Raw genomic sequence first — 27,139 nt, 5'->3', positions numbered from 1 at the left:
TGGGAACCTATAACTCTTTCAAGAGGAAGACTGACAAATCATTATTTTATGGTAAATTTTGGATTAAAATGAGTGAATTTTATCAAATTACCTTGCATTTATTCATTGAAATAGCATAGTTTTGTGAACTTCTCCTAATTGTACTTAATGATTAAAAACATGCATTTTAGATCCTTAAATTTTTAAATTTAATTTGCTTCTATTGCATTGATGTATTTGTTGAGTGATTTCAGGCTTATAAGGCAAGGATGGCTTGAAGAAGTGAAGAAGAGAGCATGCAAAAACGAGGAATCATGAACAATTTGAGTTATTTGAGTTTGGAAGTCTTGACAATCTCATCCCCTGAATTTTGACAATCTCACGTACGCATACACCTGTCGCGTACGAGAGATACCAAGAGCGTGTCTCATTAAAGAAACACGTGAGGGGCAATTTCTGGAGCCTTTTGGGCCCAATCCAACTCATTTCTGATGCTACTCAAGTGGAAGATGAAGGGGGGTGGGGGAGGGATCAATACACACTACCATATTCACATTTTTTACATTTGCTTCTTAGGTTTTAGTAGGATTCTAGGAAGAGAAGCTCCAACTTCTCTCTAGAATCCCTAGGTTTTTACTTAATTTTCTGTTAGTTTTAGGTTTTAGCTTTGTTTAATTATAATTTTGATACTTGATTTCATATTCTTGCATCCTAATTCTCTTAGAATTTAGTGGTAGTTATCTTATTTAGTTTTGTTAGTTTATGAGCCTTGTGAATTTTAGATTTTCTTTAATGTATTTGATGTTTTATGTTTTATTTATTCTTATTTGAGTTATTACCATTGATCTTTTGTCTTGGGTAGTTATAGATTTTAAGAATTCTTGCAATTTATGAAGTTCTATATTTATACACTCTAGGTGTTTGATAAAAATACTTGAATTAGTTTTAGAGTAGATTTTTGCATTCTTGACTTGGGTTGGTAACTTGGGTAACCTTGAGTTACTAATGTCCAAGTTGATTGATAATTTAGAGATTCTAATTAATCTTGTTTCCGTTGATGATAATATTTTGCTAATTCAATTAGAAAGTTGATTAGGACTTATGGATTAGGATTAATTAAGCCCTTTTGACTTTTCTCCGATGTTTGGAATGATGAAGTGAGATTGCTCTTTGTAATTATCATGTTATGGTTACAGGGATAGTTATCCTTAACCATCAACCCTTGCCAAGATCTTTCTTAGTTAATTTCCTTAATTATCTTAATTTGTTATTTTCATTTTTTAATAAAAAACTCCCGATATCTCATAGCCAATAATTGCACACTCGATTGCAATTCCTAGGGAGAACGACCCAGGATTCTACTTCCGGTTATTTTGATTTGTATTATGACAACCTTTTAAACTTTGATTAGGGTCATTTGTTGGTTTAAAACTATACTATTGACGAAGCAATTCTTTTTGAGAAAATTTTAAAACGACGATTATCCCTCATCAAGGACCTAAGATCTTTCACCTCTATTTTGCAGATGACCTAGTTCTTTCTGCTAAAGCGGATAGAAATAAGTACGTGTTATTAAACATGCACTCCAACACTTTTGTGACTGCTTGTGATAGAAAATTAGTCTCGGAAAGTCGTATGCTTTCTTCTCTAGCAACGTCAATCACGGTACTAGACAACAGCTTAGTCAAGAACTAGAGATCAACCTAATAGCTAATTTGGCAAAGTATTGGGGTGTCCCTCTCATACATGAAAAATACGGTCCACAACACTTTCAATTTATCATCGACAAGATGCAAAGCAAACTCTACAGCTGGAATCGGAAGACGATGTTGCTTGTGGGGAGATGTACTCTTATCCAGTCGGTTCTTGCAACCATCCTGAGCTATTCTATGCAAACAATGAAGATTCTGACCATAGTATGCAACAGGATAGACAAAATTTGTAGAGATTTTTTATGGGGAAGCAGCAAGGAAGAAAAAAAATCTACCTACTCAACTGGGATTATATTTGTAAACCAAAGGAGAAGGGTGGCTTGGTGGGTCTACAAAAGGCGCAAGAAACCAACTTTCTTTTCCTCATGAAATTGGCTTGGGGGCTAATACATGACAGGGAGAAGCTTTGGGTTAAAGTCATCCTCGCCAAGCATGGATGTGGAGACAATAATTTGCTGAAGGTTCAACAAAGAGCTAATAATTCAAACGCATAGCTAGGTATCAATAAGATATGGAGCAAGGTAAAAAAATAACCTCATTTGGAGGCTCGGAGATGCGAACAAGATCTTATTTTGGCAAGATCAGTGGATTCTCAGTTATAATCATATAAAGGAAGCATCTTTGGTTGAGTTAGACGAAAAAAAGCTTAAGGAAAAAGTAGCATACTACATTAATGAAAATAGAGAATGGGATTGGGATGCTCTAAACTTGGTTTTACCTGAAGAGATCATTGACATTCTACATACTATTAAAGCTCCAAATCCTAACATGGGAGATGATGTTATCTGCTGGTCAGCAAGTCCAAATGGCTTATTTTCTATCAAGTCATCGTACGAGTTATTCTATACAGAAGAACAGGAAGCGAACAAAATTTTCAAGAATATTTGGAAAGCTAAGCTTCCTCAAAGGCTTAAATCGTTCAGTTGGTTGCTCACTCACAAAGCTCTTTTAATAAAATTTAAAAGGAAAATAAGAGGGCTTACAGAAGACGAGAGTTACCCAAGATGCCAAGAAGAGGAAGAGACTTTGCTCTACACGTTGCATGATTGCTTGTTCATCTGCAGCATTGGACAAGCATTATCAACAGTGAACTACAACAAGATTTCTTCAACTAAGCTTATACAGGGTGGCTCGAGGAAATTTGTGTAGGAACACTCCAAATCAGAATGGTATACTGTAGACCATCACCTTTGTCATAACTTGCAACAGTGCTTGGAGATACAAAAATGAGCTAGTTTTTAATAATCAGAATCACTAAAATACCCACATGGAAGAGACTTTGCTCTACACGTTGCATGATTGCTTGTTCATCTGCAGCATTGGACAAGCATTATCAACAGTGAACTACAACAAGATTTCTTCAACTAAGCTTATACAGAGTGGCTCAAGGAAATTTGTGTAGGAACACTCCAAATCAGAATGGTATACTGTAGACCATCACCTTTGTCATAACTTGCAACAGTGCCTGGAGATACAAAAATGAGCTAGTTTTTAATAATCAGAATCACTAAAATACCCACATCGAGCATATAATTACTACTCTAGCAGATAACTATAATCACCTTCGCAACAAAATGTAGCAAAGTAGCATAGCGCTCAGAAGTTCCAGAACTATCTCGATGGGATGAAAACCTCCTGAAGAAGGCTGGGCCAAGCTCAGTGTTCCAACCGGGTAGTAAAGGAGAAAGTGGGGGCATCATCCACGACTTCAAAGGACAAATCGTGGCCAGATTTAGTATAAATCTGGGCAAATGCACAATAACACTAGCTGGGCTTTGGGGTATTTTTGTTGGAATGAAGATTGTTGTTCAGTTGAATATCCCTTACCTGGAGGTGGAGTCGGATTCGAACTGTGCATTCAACCTGGTCCAAAATGCTGCGGCCAAAATGCATGTGGTGGTGCCGCTGGTCCATGCAACGAAGGAGCTGATGACAAAACCGCAAAAAATGGTGATGCGGTACATCTTCACGGAGGCGAATCAATGCATGGATGCCTTCGCAAGGGATAGACACAGCTTGGAAAAAGGGATAACAAGGTTTGAGGAAGCTCCTCCCATGGTGGTTTGACGGATTAGAGAAAATTAACCTGGAGTTATTTTTACTAGAAATATCTTAGTTTAATTTTTTTGCTGTTTTTGGGACTTAGGCCCGTTCCTGATAAAAAGAACACATTATTATTATAGAAAATAATAATTTTACTCTTATTTTTAATAATGTCAATCTAAATATTAGGGGTGTTCGCGATACAGTTTGGTTCCGTTATTTACAAAAAAGTCATCCGATCCAATCGTTTATTAAAACTACAGTTCGGTTTTGCTCGAATTTTTTGTCAAAATTATCCGAATCAAACCAAACCCATTGAAATCGGTTTGGTTTGGTTCGGTTTGTTCAATTTGTTTAATTAATTCAAACAAAAACCTGGTATACTATTTCATAGTCACTCACAATAATCAACATGACTCAGAAATCACTACCAAATTTGCGGAAATCACTAACAAAATAGCAGAAACACAACAAATTAAAATTATTAACAATTTTGCAAAAAAAAGCATAAGTTGATAGAATAATAATCAACCTTACTAAAAAAAATAAAGAAGCAAAAAAAAAGCAAGAGACAAATCAGAAATAAAACCCAAGTGAATAAAAAATACAACCGAATTAAATTAGAAAGAACAAATAAAATTAGAATAAAACAAAACAGAATAGAAGAAATTCAACAAAATGAGAATCAACATAATCAAAAGTGCTAGTTGATTCTAGCTGTTGTATTTTTTCACCTTTTTCCTCCTTCTTGCTAGGTGATTCCAAGCTCCAAAAAAGCAAATCCATTCAAAATAGTAAAATTATAACAGAATCATAAAAATCTTCAAATCTCAGAATGATAACAAACCATAAAAATAAAAATTAAAAAATCAAAATCATAACAAGCTTACAAATAGAACATCAAGAATTAGAATAATAGAAACAAAGATTCAAAACAGAATTGAAAAAAAATCTTAAAAAATAGAACAAAAAATATAAAGCAAAAAAAAATTAAACAAAAATAAAATTGAAATCAATGAATCATATTCATACATGAGGCTGAGGCTCCATTGGAAGTTGGAAGATGCAGCGATAAAGGGAAGAGACGGAGCACTATGACGGCACAACGCTGACAACGATGATGACACCGACTATGAGAACCACGCCACTGCTGCCTGCTAAGAACGATGGTGCTGAGGAGCGAGAATGAAGTGGGTGCACCACGGCAATGGCAGAGAGAACGATGGACAGAGACTGAGAACGACGACGTTGAGAGAAGCAATGAGCCAGTCTGCCGTGGAGAGAAAGAATGAGAACAAAGCGGAGAGAGAGACTGAGAAAGATGTGGAGAGAGACTGAGAACGACGATTGCTAAGCTGTGACAAGAGAGGAGAGTGGTAGTACCAATGTATGTGTATGGCGTGAATGAGTGGGAAAGAGAGAGAGAATAAGTATTAGGGTTATAATAAGTTTAGGCCAGGTATAAAATTGATATATATATATATATATATATTATTTTTTTATCGGTTTGGTTCAAATTTTTGGTGTTAGAACCGAAAAAAGAATTGCAAAATTTCATTTTTTCAGTTTTTTCAATTTTTGATTTGTTTGATTATTGATTTTTTTAGTTCGATTGTTCAGTTTTGTTTGAATTGAATCGGTTTTGAACACCCTATTAAATATGACTTTTTTTACACCGTATATTTTTATAAAGTCAAAAAAGGTAAACACTATTAAAATAAAGAGAATATTCATTTTCTACATTAGTGAGACTCTTTCTTAAATCTTAATAATACCAAAATAATTGCCTTATTATATAAGGTCTTGGGTTAATTGAATAATTCGTTTTAATTAATTTGGTTTTCGTTTCAATGACCGCCTTCATGTCATTCTCAACTGAAAAATCTTCTGCAACCACCCGACTTGAATAACATGAAATTAGACTTAACCCGTCGTTTATTAAGTTGCAGCTACTGCTTTTCGTCACCTAAAAAGCATGCTTTTAAATGAAAGACACATTAGAGTTCAGCTGTTACGCTATTAAAGTCCCAAACGATTTTGCCACGTGAATTTACCTGGAATGGTACGTGTAGTTAGAGTTTTAAATTCAACTAATGGAATTTGAGTAAGAATCAGAAAAAGTGTCGAGGCAGAAAATAATGGTCGAGTGCGTGCATTGCGTTGCGTTAATCACGTTCCTTTTAAAGATCATATATCAAGTGTATTATTGTAATATGGAAATTAAATTTGACAAAAAATATTAAGAAGTGAATACTTTTTATAAATATTAGTTAATATTTTAAACTAACATCTTATTTTATACCATTAAAATTTAAAATTTAAAATTTTAATTTTAATTTTTAATATTTAGAGTTAACTAAATACTAATTAAAATTAAATTCTTTTAAATACGTAATATTACTCAAATTTCATAAAAGATACTCTTTCCGTTTCGGGATCTAGCTAGAATCAACATTCGTGTCTGATGGTTGTGCACAATTTCACATCATCGACTGGTTCAAGTCATTTCGTTATAGCAGAGCTTCCTCATCATGGATTTTCCCCTTTTATTCTGTGAATTTGATTATTATTATAAAAAAATTTAGTAACAATACTAAATATACACTAAAATTAATTATTAGATTAATTATTAATATAAAATATATATGAAAAAATAAAATATACATTAAAAATGTGTTAAACAACACATGTATTTATACATAATGATTAACTACTAAAAATATTTTCAAATTATTCCAACGATGACTGCCATGACGTCTACTTTTATTATCGACAAAAATAACATTTAATAATTTATAAACATGAATGACATACCCATCCGCCAAAAGAGACGTACTCAATTAATAAAAATGTCTGATGTAACAAATGGAGAAATATACGTCTCTCTCTGTCACTCTCTCTCCCAAGCCCACCCCATCACATCTTGCCACCATCACATGGTTGCCCCTTTTTCATATATACTTGTCGTAACACCACATGAACCCTCTCACCTTCATCTAAGACTCAACTAACCTACAACTTTCACTCATTTTTCCGTCACCATATCTCTGCTATCACTCCTTACTCATCATTACCCCTTTGAAAAATCTCCCCACTCTCATATTCCATCACCACTAATAACAACAACAACAATGCCAATAGCAACTCACTCTGATTTCAATAACAGATTTAAGAATAGAAACAAAATCAGAAGTGGATGGTGAACAAGTCAACGATAGTGAGAAAAAAATAATAGAGGAGGCAGAGGTTTTTGTCACGATGGTGAATGATCAAGGAAGGAGAATTGAGGCAGAGCCAACTCCCATCCCATCACGCTCGCCTTCTCGTTCCAGTTGTAGCGCTCGCCTTCCAATTTTGATCGTCGCGCTTGCCTTTTGATTCCGATTGTGCTCGCTTTGTAGTTCTGGGTGTAGTTTATTGTTGTGTTGGAGCTTCTGCCATTGGGAAGAGAAGAAGACGAAGCTACAATAGTGGTTATGGTATCGGGAGGAGAAGAAGAGGATAGAGATTTAGGAGTTTAGGGTTAACAATTTTGGGGATGGCTACAATAGTAGCCACATATGTTTTTCTATTTGTCACAACATACATTTTTGTTAACGGAGTACATTTCTCTTTCCGGATGAATATTTCGTGCATGTTTTTAAATTATTAAAGATTTTTTGGTCAATAATAAAAGTGGAGTCATTGTTGTCAGTATTTGTATAATTTGAACACCTTTTTGGTGGTTAATCCTATACATGAATACATTTGTTTTCGATAATTAAGTTATAACCTCGACCCAATTACCGAATGGGGAGAAAAGTCTACTTGGAAAGCCTAATGGTCGCTTACATAAATACATGGTAGTTTATTTAAGTGTTGATTTTGGTGTACAAAAAAATATTTTTGAAAAATTCAAATAGTGACAACTTATATTCAAGGGTAAAATATTATTTTAGTCCCAACATTTGAACAAAAATTCTCATTTGATCTCTAACGTTTAAATGTCCTTTTTCTATCCTAAAAAGTTTTAAATGGGTTCAGTACAATGTTATCCTATTATTAAATTTGACACGAAATAGTTAATGGAATGAGTAACGTGGATGTTTACAACATTATTGTTAAGTCATATATTCTTTTATGTGTTAGAAAAATATAACAAAAACTTTTTTGTAACGCTTTCTTTTCTTGATCTCCTTCTTGTAAGATAATTCCAAATCTTAGCAATCAATTATCAACCAGAAGAAGAGAAATAATTTTTACACTAGTGATTGTTAGTGGATCGATTTTACTTATGTACTGAAATCAAATGTTATTAGCCCTTCAATATGTTAGTTATTCGTGTTAAATTTAATGATGGAACAACGTTAAATCTGTTCAAAATTTTTTGAGAATGGAATATGATATTTAAAATTTTTTGAGACTAAAATAAGTTATACGTTTAAAAATTAGAGATAAAATTAAAACTAAATTCAAATATTTAAGACTAGAATAATACTTTTATCTTTTTTCAAAACATGCAACAAAATTATGAAATGAATTATCCATTTTGGTTAAATTTTTAAAACTTACTCATCTTTTACTAGGTGTCTACGGTTAGAATTATTGGGGATGAAATACTTAGTTTATGGTAAAAAATAATAATTTATTCACATATAAAATAAACCTTTTGTTTTTGAACTTTGTCCTTGTCAAATGCATAACATTAAACAAATAGCTTGTCATTAACACTACAACATAGGCGGTGCTTAGCGGCGGTTTTTTCTCTATTTAGCAGCGATTTTAAACCGCCGCAAAATCAAAGGCCGGCGGTTCAGCAGACCACCCTAGTTATGGGCGCCGGGATTAGATTTTGCGGCGGTTTTCAGCAACCGCTGGCATAGCTGCCATTGAATTAGTATTTTGCGGCAACTAATTTAGCGGCGGTTTTAAACCGCCGCAATATACAAGTATTAGGATTTAGTCCCTTCTTTACTGGCGGTTATGAACCGCCGCAATGTTTTGCGTTTTTGCTTATGACTGTTTGCGGCGGTTATAAAACCGCCGCTATTTTCAATACAAATTTAAAAAAAATTGGATTTTCCTTTTAAAAAATGCTGATTTTTTTGTTTAATTTTAAAGATACATTTTTTGGACTTTTTAATACTATAAATCTTAATATTTTTAATCTATTGAATCTAAACTTATGGCAAACATAACAAAATTTACTGAAAAATAAAATAATATATTTATAAAAATATCAACATAGTAAATCTCTTGTCAAGAATTGCATAATCAAATTCAAAAAAATGTTTGCTTAAACCAAAATAAGTCCAATCCTAGGATTCTATTTTTTACTCTGTCCTTCCACGGAATTCATCCATGCGATACTATTGAGTCAACAATCTGCATAAGGATAAATATCGATGTTTTAGTCTAATTAAACAATCGAACACACACTTAAACCAGAGATATATATGACTTTTGATACTTAGTTATAAAATACTACCAAGGATTTGTAACATTAGAATAGAGACATGCACATTTTGGCTCTATCTAATGAAGAGTTGTCTAATCATAGTTACTAGAAAGTTAGGTTCACGGTTGGTTTTGGTATGTATTTATTATTTTCTATGATTAGATTATGAGTATTTTATTTGGAGATAATTCAATCAATTAGGTTCATGGTACATAGATGGAGAAGCAGGGGAACCATGTGCATAATACTTTATTACTAATAGTAAAACCATAAGCAATAATAAATTTTTAAACATACCTTAATGCAAAACTCACTAGCACAAGCAAGAATGACTTTTGATCCAAAGTCATCTGCAGTTAGAAAGCGCCATCCGAATGAAATAAATTTTGTTAAAATTAATTAGCTTGCTATCTACAAAACAAGCAATTTATTGTCATGTTATATGTCATTATTGAACTTCACATTACAAGATATAGGTTAAAATTAGCAGTACCTTAGTAGATTAAGAAGTAAGTCCTTCTTGAACACATACACTCCCATGGAAGCAATGTATGGTTTCTTTTCAGCCTCTTCCCGTGAAAGTTCCAAGAGTGTCGTATCTACTTGCTAAATTATGTAGCAGCATTAGTAGGAACCAAATCCTGAAAACTGATATTAACAAGCATGAGTTGTGCTTTCTACCATTGCTTTCAGGTCTTATTGTTTAGGCTTCTCACTGAATGAAATCACCCTTCCTTTATTGTTTGTCTTCATTAGACCAAAATCTGAGACACGGCTACATAAACACACCCATTCTGGCTTAAGCGTCTTATGTTAGGACCTCAAAATTACATTTTGTCCTTCCTTCTCCAGTTTCTGCACTATATCATGTAAAAACATAATGAATTTGTAGATGACAAAATTATAAAAAAGAATGGCAAAATGTCATTATAATTTTTGCATAAGCATCATTTCTGTTGTATGAGAATGATAATGCAAAAGAGTTATAATAAGTTAATTTCCATTCACATGCACCATGATTACAAATATATATATATATATATATATATATATATATATATATATATATATATATATATATATATATATATATATATATATATATATAAAAGGAAGAATGAAAAATAACTGAGTGAAGTGCTAAATAAATAAGACTGAACTTGCTAAGAACAAAATTATACTTATTTCTATATTAGAAAATTAAAAATAAGACGGCCAACTTGCCAAGTACTCCAGGATTCTTGTAATATGATAGTATTAGGCTTAACTAGTAAGGGACAAAGACAGCACCCAGTTAGGATGTTGAAATAATTTATTGGATTCATCGTGTTCAATAAATATATCCCACAAGCAAAGAACCGAAATACAAAATCCAAACATAATAATAAATCATTTCCTAGATTTGAAGTAAATATGAAATTTTTTTAAATTCAAGAATCAAAATTCAAAATAAAAAAGAGAAAGAAGAAGAAACCAAAGGCTAACCGAATAGCAGATGGTGAAGCTACAGTGACAACAGGGGAAGCAAGTTCCTGCTTAAGAACCATTTCGTCTACATTTTGAACTGGCACCTATCAAATAAGCGAGAATCAAACTGTCATAAATTTCAAAGAAGACTGTGAAATAGATCACTTTAACATTAGTAAATATTACATTTATAATAATTAAATCTAATTAATGACATAAAACACACAGTCAACATGTGGTGCTTGCAAGGAAGTACTTAAGTATTGGATCGTATATACTTTTAGAAAGAAAGAAACCAGCAGTAAAGCTAAAATCTTTTACCATTGTGTATGTATTCATCCTAATAACCTCAAATCCACGCTTGGAAAGTCCTTCCTCTGGTTATATAAATATCACACAGACGATTAGCATATCAATTAGCTTCAAAATAGCAAATGTTATACAAAACCCAAGTTTGAAAGGTGCAAAATAATAACTCTATTACCAATCTCATTGCTGGCCTTTTCAGAAGCAGGGTATAGAACAGTTGTTTTATTTCCAATCTTTGGAAGTTTTGTAGCCGAAACCTTTCCTGTTGCTGAAAATCATCAAATCCATATTAAGCTTCACTTCCAAAAGACTCGGCTTAAATTTCCAGATTCACACTAAACAACAATATGTTAATCTACTGTGTGGTTAGACTCCCAATTCACTTTCACTAAGAACCACTGAAGCACAGAACCAAAGCAAAGCAATCTCCTGCCCTGCCCTATCAAGATGCATATCTTGGAACTACCCACATTTTCCTCTAATACCCCAAAATACTTGCGAGTTTTGAGATGTTACTTTATATTTCTTAAGTCAGTTATCCAGCTTGATAAAGAAGCAAAAATGGGGAGCATAATACAAATTCAGCCTACATGAATACACACAGATACCTTTTGATGGTGCGAAGGCAACATCAAGCAATTCCTTCGAAGATTGCATAGCTTCCTTGAAAATGCTTGCAGTGCCGGTGCCAACAACGCCTATTTTGACATGAGGCATCCCAGCAGCTCTAAGGACAACAAATAAGGCTAGGAGAATCATTTGTTAAAAAACAAAGTATTTAAGAAACAAAGTACCAAAAGAAAATGATCTAAAATTGCAAATAAAAAGAATAATACTGTAAAGAATGACATAAAAGGAAACCTTTGTTTCTTGTGCTATTTTGTCTATAATAATTTATCTGTACAACTACGAAATGCATCAAACAGTTTTATATAAGAAAAAATCTTGCGGCAATTTCACATTTGCAAGTATGACAACTCAGGCACAAACTAGATTAGAGATTATATAGACATTTGGTTCACATGTAACATAACAAAATTGCATTTCAAGTATTCCGGCCATAGGACTAAGTTACAACAGAAGGCAAGGGGTATTCCTAATGTTTGAGCAAATTTTTTTCAAAATCATTTAAAATATTCCAGTAGTTCCGCATAAAGTACTCAAACAAGATCTAAAATCTTACCTCTATGCCTCTAGAAAGACTGAACCAGCTTTTGGGGAAGTTATGACAATCCAATCAAACACATTATCTGCAAGTATCAAGCATCAATTGTTAAGCAATTAGGCGCTTATAAACCATTATCAAGTATTAATGCTTGATCTGAAAATTTGAAAATAAGATATAGATCAAATGATTTCTTTATAAGCAAGATCAATCTAAGCCAAATTGAAAAGTGCGAATCTGATTCTTGATTATATAAACCCATATCAAGAAGAACAAGATCAATCTAAGCCAAATTAAAAAGTGAAACCAAAAAGAAAACTCAACCAAATTGAAAGAGGGTTTAGCAAACCTAGGTTTCGGACCAGTGTTAGAGGGAAGGAAAGCGGCTCGATGAACGACACAGCAATGGAAAGGAGAAGACAACTGGAATTGACTGAGGGAAGCACCACGGCGGCAAGGACTCTCAGAGAAGTGGTTCGCGTCCCTGCACAATTGACTTCACGTGAAAAAGATTATCTATGAACGCGCTATATTGATTTGTTATATATATTACTGGGTTGCTTTCCAGCGGTTGGAACGTGTCACCGCCGCTGTGCTATTTAATTTTGGTGCAGTTGTCAAACCGCTACGACAACCGCTGCTATCTTGTTAATCTGCGGCGGGTTTGTAAACGGCCGCCAATTTTCTGCTGCCATCCTCCGTATCTGTTGTAGTGTAAATGTATACTTTACGAACAATGACAAAAGGTATCCACATGTATACTCGGCTTTTTTATTTATAGAAATAAGAAAAAAGGGTAGACACAAGTGTACAGATTCAATCCGTACAAAATGCATACGAAATGAATTTGGTTTCCATTTTTTATGGACCAGCCACAATATTTAAAAGATAATTAGTATTTTGTCAAACAAAACCTAATTTTCACATACGCTAATAGCAATGAAGGATAGGTTTGTATCAAGAACTAATTCAAGAGTAGGGTTAAAGATTTAGGCATTAGGGTATAAATTCAATTATACATATTTGTTGTTTTTAGTGAACGCTTAATATTACTTATTTAGCTTTAACATTGTTTTTATACATTATATTTATCTATCCTAGCTATTATAAAATTATTTTATTTAATGTGATATTAGGATGTATGATTTATACGTATAATCAAAGTTTTAGATTTTAGAGAATATTATATAATGTGTAAATATTATTTTTTTTACATTGAACAAATTAATATCTATTTTATCCAACTCAAAATATATCTTTGTAAATTAATTAATATTTATGTTGTTGAGTCAAGAATTGATTTGGTATCTTCACTACAAGAAAAATATGTTTTAGCGACAAATTTTTAGTGGCAATAACATAACGGCCATTAATTCCTTAATTTAAATTATATTTTTGAAGCAATTATATATTTGCCATTAATATTATATGTTATAGTGGCCATTATTACTATTACCAAAAAATTATTATCCTTTTTCACTTTCAATTTTAATTTTTCTAAATTATTATAGTAGCTATTACCATTATTGCCGCTAAACTTTTATTATCACTCTTTTTTATTTTTATCTCCTAAATTAAATTGAAAAATGGAAAGAGAGAAAAAGTGAAAAAAAGAAAAATATTGCCACTAGTTAATTCGTTTAATCCCTCCATCGCTGATCACCACCGCCGTAACTGTTGCCATCGCCGACTACTGCTGTCCATCATCCTACTCCTTAGACTTCATTTCCATCCTATCTGCCTCAGATCTGCATCATTGTCATCATTTGTTCGTCTCAGATCTACGCCGCCAAGATCTTCTAGCCATCGTTACTACTCTTGTCGTAACACCAGACGTCTGCCGCTTGCACCGCCGCCGTTCTAGCATGTAGATGCACAAGATTATTGCTGCTGGTAGGTCTTCTCCCTTTATTTTTTCGATTTTGGTTTGAATATTCAGAAGCTTGTGATTCTCTCTCTGTGTGATTACTTTTACTCTGTTTGCTTGTTTGATCCAAATGAATCTGGCAGATCAAGTTGAAATTGAAGTTTTCTCTTAGTAAAAAATCTTATTTGAGGTTTGTCAGGGTTTGTTGATTCTGCATTCAATATACTCTTTCTCGCTTGTTCTCTTTATCTCACTCTGTCCTACTTGCTCTCTCTGTTTTCAGTGACGAAGAACAAAGAAGAATGATATATCGATGATGAACTGCCATGGTGAACTAAGATATTAGCATAAGGTGTGTATGGATTTTCAACTGGTTTTGTGAATTTTGGAGGGTGGGGTGTTGGGGTTTTATTTTTGGAGTTTTTTTAATTTTTCAAGTTTATGTTGCTTGCTTTGTTTGAATTTGCTTTCTGATTTTGCATCTTACTAGTTAGGTTCGTTTTAGCTTCAAAGCTGTATAAGTATTATTGTTTTATACTAGTATATAAGCCTTGTACTCATTTATTTCACATCATCAATGATTCCAATCCTCATCTATTCTCTTAATTGTAATATATTTGTGTATTCATGCTATAAAACACTCATCTTATTAGTAATGCTTCTGACCTGAGTTGATGCTTCACTATTCGTTGAAATTCTCCAAAACCTATGAGATATAATGAGCTTCAGCTTCTACTCTCTAATTTTTCATTTACACTCGAGATGTTTGCATAAGTATGTGTGTGCTCCATGAGCATGAACAAAATCAAATTCTTCTAGGATTTTGATAAATCCTTAATCCTCAATCATCATTGTGTATTGAATTAGTTTCTGGTGAACTATGTGGTCCATGAAGATGGATTTAATATCCTGTTACAAGGTAATACTTTAGCTCAATTTCAATTTTTTGTTTGTATTTTTATAACAAAATAAAAAGAAAGAAGAAAATAATATAGTTTTTTAGAAGTTATATCTGTGCATTTTTTTATAGTCGGTTAGCTTTGAATTTATGGTGAATTTGTGCTTATTTAAAAATTAATTAATTGTTTAATTCGATTAATTTGAATTGCTATAGGAGGTTGTTGGGCTTGCTTTCGGCAACGAGAGTTATTCAGATGCAGATAGGTAAACTATTTCTTAAATGGTATAATTGGAAGTTTTCGGCAAGTGTAATCTGTAATACTTTATTACACAGAGTTTTATGATTAAGTTTGTAAAACAGAGGTGGTCAGGTATTACGACCTTTAAAATAAAATATATGTATAGATATAGTTGAAGAAATTTGTATTTAAGAGTCTTAAAGAAAAATTTAAACAAAATTCGCAAAAAAAGCACATCACACTCGAAAACGTAAACTGATAAACAAATAAAGATAAGACATGAAATATGTAACGAACCCATAATTTTAAAAATATAAATATAAATAAGTTATAATTTATTTCATAAATTAGAGTTCTTTATTTTAGAAATTATTTTATTATAAGTAATTAAATTAAATTTTATGATACTTTGAATTTAAAATTTATTAAACTTTTTAAATAATTTTTATTATAATGAGATATTTTGAAAAAAATATAAAAAAATTAATAATTATTATTATTCAAAAGAAAAAAAAGAAAAAAAAAAAAGAAGTGGTCCAAACCATTAAGATTTAAGAGAAACAAAAAGATAAAGAAAGCCAAACGTAGCTATTATATATATATATATATATATAAACATGGCACATATTCACTTATCCTTAATTACTATCATCATTTTGCATTCCTTCCATTGAATCCCCGAATCATAAGGAAAGAAAGGAAAGAAAGAGAGATTGTGGGTGAGGGAGGAAACCGGGTTCCTTTGATTTTCTAGCTTTGATTTCTTGAGATTTATAATTTTAATAAAAAAATTTAATTCAATAAAAATATTTGTATTTTCTTTTTTTATGTGTTGGTGTCAATTTTGTTCGGTAGAAGTTGATGGGCCGTAACTCTTCTTTCTTTTGAGTTCAGTCAATTGGACTTTTAGAAGACACAAATAATTTTTGACTTTTTTTTTCAGCAGTTCGGTCGAAAAGCTTCTCTGGAGTTTTGAGTATTTTGATTTCGCACAGAGGTAGGGTTTAATAATTTTATAATAATTAAATGTAAATTGGATGAGTGAATGTTAGTTTGATTGATTACTATTTGAGTTTGATTAAGTTTATGTTGAATTATTATTGTTTGCTTGAGATTTTGTGTCGGCCATGTATGAACAATCAATTGGTGTGTTTTGGTAAATTTAGGGCTGTTTTGGTGTGATATTTTGAGATAAATTGGGTGAGGACTGATGGCCGAGAGAAAAGATTAAAAGTTACAAAGAATCGGTAACCGAAAAACTTGAAAATGGAGTTATATATCAAGTGGAGTTTTTAAAGAAACAAAGGGAGGGTTTCATTTTTTTGGGTAAAGAGAACAGGAAATATCTTTTATTTTTTTAAGGTGAAAAAAGTAATTTTATAGAAGATTAAGTTAAATTTATAATTATATAAGTTTTCGGGTATTTTTGGTAATAAGTAAAGTTTAAGGGCAAATTGAGTTTTTATAAAAGTTTAGGATTATTTTTATAAATATGAAAATAAGTGAGGGCTCAACTATAATTTTATAAAATATTAAGGTTAAAAATAAAATATTAAAAAGTTCGTGACTTAGAAAGTAATTAATAAAAGTTTAAAAATAAGGTTTTATAAACTAAGTTTTAAAAAAAAGATATATATATATATATATTATTTATTTACCATTTAAATTATCTTATTTATATTATTCTTATCATTCCGGAGGAGCCCAACACTCTGGAATCCACTTCAGATCACAACATGGAAAGCAATTACAAGCCGGATAGTGTAAGTGATGATTCCAACCCCACGTTGCTCATCACTGATGGCACGGAGGACCGTGCCAAGCTTTAAGTGTGGGGAGATCGGTAACTGACTCCTGAAGGTAACAACTCTCTTTTCTCTCAATACCAATATTTTAATTTTCTTGTGTTAGGTAGGATAACTTGCATGTATAGTTAGTTGCTTGCATTTAGGTATTACTTGGTTGAAGTGATGAATTCTTTTCTAAGAAACTGTTTTATGACATTTCACTAATTTGAATTAAAATTTTTGTTAAATTTACTTGAAGAAATTGATTTGGAACATGGTTTTAGAGCTCGAACACACAAGCCTAGTGAGCTTTTTGAACCTATTTGATTGGTTGCATCTTATCAACCAATGTTTTGTTTTGGTGTGTGTTGTTCTATCTAAAATTATGATCTTTGGCTTGCTTGATTCTATATTTTCATTGTTTGATGTATGCATACACTTATATGATTGAAGCCTTTGTTTCACTATAGCTTACATACCCATATGACCTTACCCTTTCATTACCCTTTGCAACCTAATGTTGAGCCTATGTTACCCCATTTATTTTTTATTTTAGCATATCACTAACTTTAAGCAGAAAACAATAAATATCCCTAATTTGAATCCTTGGTTAGCTTAGACTAGTGAGAGTATATATGTAAGTGTGGAAAATTTGGGTTTGGAGAATACTTGATTTGGAAATTTGGTATTTAATATTCTTATATGAAAATGTGAAAATAGTTTGGGCACTTGTTCATGCATCCAACACTTTGATCATTATATATATATATATATATATATATATATATTCTCTACCATATATGTATATAAAAAAACAAAAAAAAAAGAGAAAAAGAAAAGAAAAAGAGAAAGCAATAAAAAGGGGACAAAATGCCCCAAGGTAAATAATGATATCAATGCATATGATTTGTATTCAAAAATATCAAGGGGCATGAATGTGTGTAAAGATAGTCAATGGGTAGTTAGGATTTGCATTATAATTACAGGGAGTGCCTTAGGTTAGGTGGGAAGTTTAGGTTAATTAAGGATTCGGATTTTATCCCACTTAACCAAATACATTCCAACCTTGACCTTAACCCCATTACAACCCTTGAAAAGACCTGTTGATGTGTACTCTGATGAGCGGATAATTTATACGCTTTTTGGCATTGTTTTTAGGTAGTTTCTAGTAAGTTCAAGCTACTTTTAGGGATGTTTTCATTAGTTTTTATGTTAAATTCACATTTCTGGACTTTACTATGAGTTTGTGTGTTTTTCTGTGATTTCAGGTAATTTCTGGCTGAAATTGAGGGACTTGAGCAAAACTCTGAAAAAGGCTGACAAAAGGACTGCTGATGCTGTTGGAATCTGACCTCCCTGCACTCGAAATGGATTTTCTGGAGCTACCGAACTCCAATTGGCGCGCTCTCAACGACGTTGGAAAGTAGACATCCAGAGCTTTCTAGCAATATATAATAGTCCATACTTTATTCGGAAATTGACGACGTAACTTGGCGTTGAACGCCAAGTACATGCTGCTGTCTGGAGTTAAACGCCAGAAAAACGTCATGATCCGGAGTTGAACGCCCAAAACACGTTATAACTTGGAGTTCAACTCCAAGAGAAGCCTCAGCTCGTGGATAGATCAAGCTCAGCCCAAACATACACCAAGTGGGCCCCGGAAGTGGATTTATGCATCAATTACTTACTCATGTAAACCCTAGGAGCTAGTTTATTATAAATAGAACTTTTTACTATCATATTATCATCCTGGATTGTATTTTGAATCCTGTGATCACGTTTTGGGGGCTGGCCATTCGGCCATGCCTGAACCTTTCACTTATGTATTTTCAATGGTGGAGTTTCTGCACACCATAGATTAAGGGTGTGGAGCTCTGCTGTACCTCAAGTTTCAATACAATTACTATTACTTTCTATTCAATTCTCTTTTATTCTTATTCCAAGATATACGTTGCACTTCAACTTGATGAATGTGATGATCCGTGACACTCATCATCATTCTCACCCATGAACGCGCGTGACTGACAACCACTTCCATTCTACCTTAGGCCGGGCGCATATCTCTTAGATTCCCCAACAGAATCTTCGTGGTATAAGCTAGATAGATGGCGGCATTCATGAGGATCCAGAAAGTCTAAACCTTGTCTGTGGTATTCCGAGTAGGATTCTGGGATTGAATGACTGTGATGAGCTTCAAACTCCTGAAGGCTGAGCGTGATGACAAGCGCAAAAGAATCAAGGGATTCTATTCCAACCTGATTGAGAACCGACAGATGATTAGCCGTGCTGTGACAGAGCATAGGAACGTTTTCACTGAGAGGATGGGATGTAGCCATTGACAACGGTGATGCCCTACATACAGCTTGCCATGGAAAGGAGTAAGAAGGATTGGATGAATGTAATAAGAAAGTAGAGATTCAAGAGGAGCACAGCACCTCCATACGCCTATCTGAAATTTCCACTATTGATTTACATAAGTATTTCTATCCCCTTTTATTTTCTTTTTATTATTAATTTTTGAAACCCAAAACTATTTAATCTGCCTAACTGAGATTTACAAGGTGACCATAGCTTGCTTCATACCAACAATCTCTGTGGGATCGACCCTTACTCGCGTAAGGTTTATTACTTGGACGACCCAGTACACTTGCTGGTTAGATGTGCGAGGTTGTGAAGAATGTATGTAAGCCATGGTATTGTGCACCAAGTTTTTGGAGCCATTACCGGGGATTATTCGAGTTGTGTGAAAGTATAAGTCACAATTTCGTCCACCAAGTTTTTGGCGCCGTTGCCGGGGATTGTTCGAGTATGGACAACTGACGGTTCATCTTGTTGCTCAGATTAGGTAATTTTCTTTTCAAAAAGTTTTAAAAAATCTTTCAAAAATATTTTTTTATTATTATTTTCGTTTTTCTAAAGTATATTTTCGAAAAAAATAAAAATACAAAAAAATCATAAAATCATAAAAAAACCAAAAATATTTTGTGTTTCTTGTTTGAGTCTTGAGTCAATTTTTAAGTTTGGTGTCAATTGCATGCTTTAAAAAAATTTTTTCTTGCATTTTTCGAAAATTCCATGCATTCATGGTGTTCTTCATGATCTTCAAGTTGTTCTTGACAAGTCTTCTTGTTTGATCTTGATGTTTTCTTGTTTTGTGTTGTTTGTTGTTTTTCATATGCATTTTTCGTTTGTAAGAGTCCATGCATTAAAGATTTCTAAGTTTGGTGTCTTGCATGTTTTCTTTGCATAAAAATTTTTTCAAAAATATGTTATTGATGTTCATCATGATCTTCAAAGTGTTCTTGGTGTTCATCTTGACATTCATAGTGTTCTTGCATGCATCATTGGTTTTGATCCAAAATTTTTATGTTTTGGGTCATTTTTGTGTTTTTCTCTCTCATCATTAAAAATTCAAGAAAAATATATCTTTTCCTTATTTTTCTCCAAATTTTCGAAAATTTGAGTTGACTTAGTCAAAAATTTTTAAAATTAGTTGTTTCTTACAAGTCAAGTTAAATTTTCAATTTTAAAAATCTTATCTTTTCACAATCTTTTTCAAAAATCATATCTTTTCAATTTTATCTTTGTTTTTCGAAAATTTTCAAAAATCTTTTTCAAATTATTTTCAAAATCTTTTTCTTATCTTTATATCAAATATTTGAAATTACACTAACAATTAATGTGATTGATTCAAAAAATTTGAAGTTTGTTACTTTCTTGTTAAGAAAGGTTCAATTTTTAAAATTCTAGAATCTTATCTTTTAGTTTCTTGTTAGTTAAGTAATTAATTTTAATTTTAAATATTAAATCTTTTTCAAAATAACTTTTTCTTAAAAATCTTATCTTTTTATCTTATCTAGTTATCTTATCTTTTTATCTTATCTTTTTCAAAATTTGATTTCAAATATCTTATCTAACTTATCTTCTTATCTTTTTCAAATTTGACTTTAATATTTTTTTTCAACTAACTATTTGACTTTTTGTTTGCTTCTTATCTTTTTCAAAACCAACTAACTACCTATCCCTCTCTAATTTTCGAAAATATCTCACCTCTTTTTCAAAAATTCTTTTTAATTGTTTTAAATTTTAATTTTAATTATATATTATCTTTAATTTTCGAAAATCACTAACCACTTTTTCAAAATTATTTTTGAAAATTTTCTATCTCTCCTCTTCTTCTATTTATTTATTTATTTACTAACACTTCTCTTCACTTCTCTTCATCTCAAATCACCACCTCTATCCTTACCCATTCTTCTTCACTCTTCTTCCCTTTCTTCTTCTACTAATAATAAGGATCCTCTTTACTGTGACATAGAGGATTCCTCTTCCTTTTCTTTTCCTCTTCTCTTTCATATGAGCAGGAACAAGGAAAAAGACATTCTTGTTGAAGCTGATCCAGAACCTGAAAGGACTCTGAAGAGGAAACTAAGAGAAACTGAATTACAACAATTCAGAGACATAGAAGAGCTCAAGGACATTAATGGTCCTTCAAGAAGGCGCCACCCTCACTAAGGTGGACTCATTCCTTGTTCTTAAATTTTTCTTCTGCTTTTCATTTTTTTTATATTATATGTTTATCTATGTTTTGTGTCTCTACTTCATGATCATTAGTGTTTAACTATGTCTTAAAGCTATGAATAAATTCTATAAATCCTTCACCTTTCTTAAATGAAAAATGTTTTAATTCAAAAGAACAAGAAGTACATAAATTTCGAATTTATCCTTGCAGTTAATTTAATTATATTGATGTGGTGACAATACTTTTTGTTTTCTGAATGAATGGTTGAACAATGCATATTTTTGATCTTGTTGTTTATGAATGTTAAAATTGTTGGCTCTTGAAAGAATGATGAACAAAGAGAAATGTTATTGATAATCTGAAAAATCATAAAATTGATTCTTGAAGCAAGAAAAAGCAGTGAAAAAAAAAGAAAAGCTTGCAAAAAAAATGGCGAAAAAAATAGAAAGAAAAAGAAAAAGCAAGCAGAAAAAGCCAATAGCCCTTAAAACCAAAAGGCAAGGGTAAAAAGGATCCAAGGCTTTGAGCATCAATGGATAGGAGGGCCCAAGGAAATAAAATCCAGGCCTAAGCGGCTAAATCAAGCTGTCCCTAACCATGTGCTTGTGTCATGAAGGTCCAAGTGAAAAGCTTGAGACTGAGTGGTTAAAGTCGTGATCCAAAGCAAAAAGAGTGTGCTTAAGAGCTCTGGACACCACTAATTGGGGACTCTAGCAAAGCTGAGTCACAATCTGAAAAGGTTCACCCAGTCATGTGTCTGTGGCATTTGTGTATCCGGTGGTAATATTGGAAAAAAAATGCTTAGGGCCACGGCCAAGACTCATAAGTAGCTGTGTTCAAGAATCAACATGCTTAACTAGGAAAGTCGATAACACTATCCGAAATTCTAAGTTCCTAGAGAAGCCAATCATTCTAAACTTCAAAGGAAAAAGTGAGATGCCAAAACTGTTCAGAAGCAAAAAGCTGCAAGTCCCGCTCATCTAATTAGAATTAATATTCATTGATATTCTGGAATTTATAGTATATTCTCTTCTTTTTATCCTAATTGATTTTCAGTTGCTTGGGGACAAGCAACAATTTAAGTTTGGTGTTGTGATGAGCGAATAATTTATACGCTTTTTGGCATTGTTTTTAGGTAGTTTTTAGTAAGTTCAAGCTACTTTTAGGGATGTTTTCATTAGTTTTTATGTTAAATTCACATTTCTGGACTTTACTATGAGTTTGTGTGTTTCTCTGTGATTTCAGGTAATTTCTGGCTGAAATTGAGGGACTTGAGCAAAACTCTGAAAAAGGCTGACAAAAGGACTGCTGATCTTGTTGGAATCTGACCTCCCTGCACTCGAAATAGATTTTCTGGAGCTATAGAACTCCAAATGGCGTGCTCTCAATGGCGTTGGAAAGTAGACATCCAGAACTTTCCAACAATATATAATGGTCCATACTTTATTCGGAAATTGACGACGTAACTTGGCGTTGAACGCCAAGTACATGCTGCTGTCTGAAGTTAAACGCCAGAAAAACGTCATGATCCGGAGTTGAACGCCCAAAACACGTTATAACTTGGAGTTCAACTCCAAGAGAAGCCTCAGCTCATGGATAGATCAAGCTCAGCCCAAACATACACCAAGTGGGCCCCGGAAGTGGATTTATGCATCAATTACTTACTCATGTAAACCCTAGGAGCTAGTTTATTATAAATAGAACTTTTTACTATCATATTATCATCCTGGATTGTATTTTGAATCCTGTGATCATGTTTTGGGGGCTGGCCATTCGGTCATGCCTGAACCTTTCACTTATGTATTTTCAACGATGGAGTTTCTGCACACCATAGATTAAGGGTGTGGAGCTCTGCTGTACCTCAAGTTTCAATACAATTACTATTACTTTCTATTCAATTCTCTTTTATTCTTATTCCAAGATATACGTTGCACTTCAACTTGATGAATGTGATGATCCGTGACACTCATCATCATTCTCACCCATGAACGCGCGTGACTGACAACCACTTCCGTTCTACCTTAGGCCGGGCGCATATCTCTTAGATTCCCCAACAGAATCTTCGTGGTATAAGCTAGATAGATGGCGGCATTCATGAGGATCCGGAAAGTCTAAACCTTGTCTGTGGTATTCCGAGTAGGATTCTGGGATTGAATGACTGTGACGAGCTTCAAACTCCTGAAGGCTGGGCGTGATGACAAGCGCAAAAGAATCAAGGGATTCTATTCCAACCTGATTGAGAACCGACAGATGATTAGCCGTGCTGTGACAGAGCATAGGAACGTTTTCACTGAGAGGATGGGATGTAGCCATTGACAACGGTGATGCCCTACATACAGCTTGCCATGGAAAGGAGTAAGAAGGATTGGATGAATGTAATAAGAAAGTAGAGATTCAAGAGGAGCACAGCACCTCCATACGCCTATCTGAAATTTCCACTATTGATTTACATAAGTATTTCTATCCCCTTTTATTTTCTTTTTATTATTAATTTTCGAAACCCAAAACTATTTAATCTGCCTAACTGAGATTTACAAGGTGACCATAGCTTGCTTCATACCAACAATCTCTGTGGGATCGACCCTTACTCGCGTAAGGTTTATTACTTGGACGACCCAGTACACTTGCTGGTTAGATGTGCGAGGTTGTGAAGAATGTATGTAAGCCATGGTATTGTGCACCAAGTTTTTGGAGCCATTACCGGGGATTATTCGAGTTGTGTGAAAGTATAAGTCACAATTTCGTCCACCATACTCGTACATTAAATTTTTGTTGATTGTTAGAAGAAGAGCAAGCCTTAGAAAGCAAGATTAGTAGAGAACTGAGAGAATCGACCCTCAAACACTCGAGTGATTAGAGTGTATACACTTCCAGTGAGGGTTCGACACTCGATTCTTTGTTTCTGACTTTCACAAGCTTTCTTCTTGCAAGTCTAATTGTACTTCATTTTGAGATTTGATTTAGTGGAATCCAGTTTATATTTGTTCTTGGAAGTTTTATTTACTTTTAACTAAGTAGGTAGAAGCATTTAGCATGTAGTTGCATTCATATAGATAAGTTGCATTGCATAAGTCTCACCATTTTTCCTTCGCTCTTTTGGTTCCCTTGAGCTTAGCATGAGGACATGCTAATGTTTAAGTTTGGGAAGATTTGATAAACCACTATTTTATGGTATATTTTGGATTGAACTGAGTGGGTTTTGTCAACTATTCTCATACTTATTCATGTAAATTGCATGTTTTGAAGTTTTCTTCCTCATTTTGTGCTGTAGTTGAAAACATGCTTCTTAGGTCTTTAAATCACTAATTTTTAATCCTCTGTTATTATCATTCGATGCCCTCATATGTGCGTTAAGTGATTACAGGAATTATAGAGCAAGAACGACATAGAGGATGAAGAGGAAGCATGCTAAAGTGGAATGAACACAAGAATTTGAAGATTTGAGAACTTGGAATCGACGCGCGCGCATGGCTGAAGCGTACACGTGATCAAGCCATTTTCCAAGTGACGCATACGCGTGACCAGGAGCGTCGACCACTGACGCGTACGCATGATTAATGTGTACATGTGACCTTGTGTAGAGCCCACCGACGCGTACGCGTGACTGATGCGTATGCATGACGAGCGTCACGTGTTGCAATTAAAGAAATACGTTGGGGGCGATTTCTGGTCTGATTTTGGCCCAGTTTCAAACCCGAAAATGCATACTAGAGGCTAGGATGGAGCTGTAACTAAACGCACTTTTTACTTTAGCTTAGTTTTTGAGTTTTGAATTCTAGTGAGAGAAACTCCTAATTCTCTCTATGGTTTTTGGTATTCTTAGTTTTACTTTCACTTGGATCTTGAGAGAAATTGCTGTTACTTTCATTTTCTAGTCATTTTCCTTATACTTTTCTTCTCTAACTCCTTTAGTACTCTTTTCTATTTGGTTACTTCAATTCATGTTTGGATCTGGTTAATATTGAATTTTGTTAATGCATTGAGTTATTTCCATATTTGTTATTGCTTATTTTGTTCTTGTTAATTATTTTCAGTGGTAATTTGAATTGGATTATTTCCTAATCTTTATCATGTCTTTTATCTTTGCTCACCAAGTATTTGAAGAAATGTTATCCAATAGCATGGAGTAGATTTCCTTGCTTGGTTTGGGGTTGAGCAATTGGAGCCACTTGAATTGTTATATTCAAGTATTGATTGGTAAATGAAGATTGCCAATTAGCTTGAAACTCACCAACTCTAGTTCTTCTTTATGAAGTGACTAGGACTTGTGAGCTAAATTTAATCGTTTCACTTGACTTTTCTTCAATCGTTAGAGGATAATTAAGGGAGAGTAATGAGCTTTTACCATCACACTTGGGCAATACAATAAGGAAAGAAATTCTGATTCTCACCCTGAACCAAGGCCTTTTTATATTGATTAATTACCAACTCTTGCTAGTTATCTGTTGCTCTAATTTTCTAGTTATATATTTTTCTTGTTCTCAACTTCAAAAATATCCAGGAAAATCATAACCAATAATTTGCACCTTGTGTCAACTCCTAGGGAAACGACTCGGGATTCTATTCCCGTTTATTGAATTTAATTGTGACACACTTGTTAACTCTGACCAGCAAAAATCTCGTCCGTTAAGACTATACTTGCGACATTGATTTGGAAGAAAACTTTTTGGTAATCTTGATCAACATTTATCCGCTCGTCAAGCTTCATCAACCCAATCCATAAGTCCTAGCCATTCAGAATTTCTTTCAATTGTTAGAGGTTAACTAAGTGAGAGCAAAATGCAATTACCATCACAATTGACGATGATAATGAGGATAGGAATTCCAATTCTCAACCCTTGCTAGGATTTTTCTTAGTTGTTAGTTTATTTTTTTGCTATTTACATTCCTTGTTCATCATTCAAAAACCCCAAAAATATTTTATCATAACAAATAACATAAACACTTCCCTGAATTTTCTTGAGAGATGACCCGAGGTTTAAATACTTTAGTTATTTTTATTGGGGTTTGTACTTGTGACAAACAAATTAAACATTGACTGGGGATTGTATGTCAGTTTAGAACTATACTTGCAACGCGACTTTATTGAGAAATTTGTTACCGACATAAATCCTTTGTCAGCCACTCGTGTACGCGAGGCACTGCATGCGTACGTGAGCTATCAAAAGTGAAGCCTTTGCGTACATGAATCTTAACACGCGACGCGAACAACCCATTTAGTTTGGGACACTCGCGTACGTGAGCAGATGGTTGCGTACGTGACCACCCTTTTTTCACCACCATGCGTACGCAAGACCCCTATTTTCTTGAAACATGATTTTTCTCTGTTTTCAAAGGTTCTCCTACCTTCCAAACTTCCTTAAGTTGTAGTTTAAGAGTAATATCTTGTAGATGGACATAAGGGCCAATATAATAGGACTAGTGACTTAAATAGATGAATTTTAAGTGAAATTAGAAAATGGAGGCTTAGGTTTCTGGAGTACTGAGGACTGAATTTATTGAGTAAGATGGCGAAGCATTGTAATGACGGTTAATGATACGAGTTGTGGAAGTGGTGAACTACTGAGTACTAACTAAACTGATTTCCGAAAACTACTGAATTACTATTTATACTGAGATTGATGAGATGCTATGCACCTGGTAAGGACGGTTGGTTAATCCCGCTTGTCGAGGTCGCGACGGCGGCATAAGGACGGTTGGTTTATACTACTT

At 33.4% G+C, this 27,139-nt stretch overlaps 1 protein-coding gene and 1 long non-coding RNA gene across 44 annotated transcripts; both read right to left on the bottom strand.

Moving 5' to 3' along the window:
* Positions 1-2,472: 2,472 nt before the first annotated feature.
* Positions 2,473-5,091, bottom strand: LOC112789225 (uncharacterized). The gene is made up of 3 exons (XR_011880526.1): positions 3,519-5,091; positions 3,254-3,397; positions 2,473-3,156 (listed from the first exon to the last, which is right to left on the bottom strand). It is a non-coding gene; the product is annotated as an uncharacterized lncRNA (long non-coding RNA).
* A 3,825-nt stretch (positions 5,092-8,916) lies between these two features.
* On the bottom strand, positions 8,917-12,853 carry LOC112721875 (uroporphyrinogen-III synthase, chloroplastic-like). Of its 43 annotated transcripts, XM_072198260.1 has the most exons (11): positions 12,666-12,836; positions 12,462-12,596; positions 12,131-12,197; positions 11,556-11,674; positions 11,123-11,215; positions 10,960-11,015; positions 10,657-10,742; positions 9,853-10,031; positions 9,665-9,777; positions 9,469-9,582; positions 8,917-9,098 (listed from the first exon to the last, which is right to left on the bottom strand). In XM_072198260.1, exons 4-8 carry the CDS (start codon positions 11,662-11,664, stop codon positions 9,980-9,982), a joined length of 396 nt encoding a protein of 131 aa, XP_072054361.1. In that variant the 5' UTR covers positions 11,665-11,674; positions 12,131-12,197; positions 12,462-12,596; positions 12,666-12,836; the 3' UTR covers positions 8,917-9,098; positions 9,469-9,582; positions 9,665-9,777; positions 9,853-9,979. The 43 variants fall into 43 exon arrangements, with proteins under 43 accessions (XP_072054361.1, XP_072054391.1, XP_072054412.1 ...); XM_072198290.1 differs by having other exon boundaries at positions 9,665-10,026; positions 11,556-11,693; positions 12,666-12,853; XM_072198311.1 differs by having other exon boundaries at positions 9,469-9,521; positions 9,665-10,026; positions 11,556-11,693; positions 12,666-12,853.
* Positions 12,854-27,139: the final 14,286 nt, after the last annotated feature.

The sequence above is a fragment of the Arachis hypogaea genome, chromosome 1, assembly GCF_003086295.3.
Source record: "Arachis hypogaea cultivar Tifrunner chromosome 1, arahy.Tifrunner.gnm2.J5K5, whole genome shotgun sequence".
Taxonomy (NCBI): Eukaryota; Viridiplantae; Streptophyta; class Magnoliopsida; order Fabales; family Fabaceae; genus Arachis; species Arachis hypogaea.
This window is presented reverse-complemented; position numbering and strand designations above follow the sequence as displayed.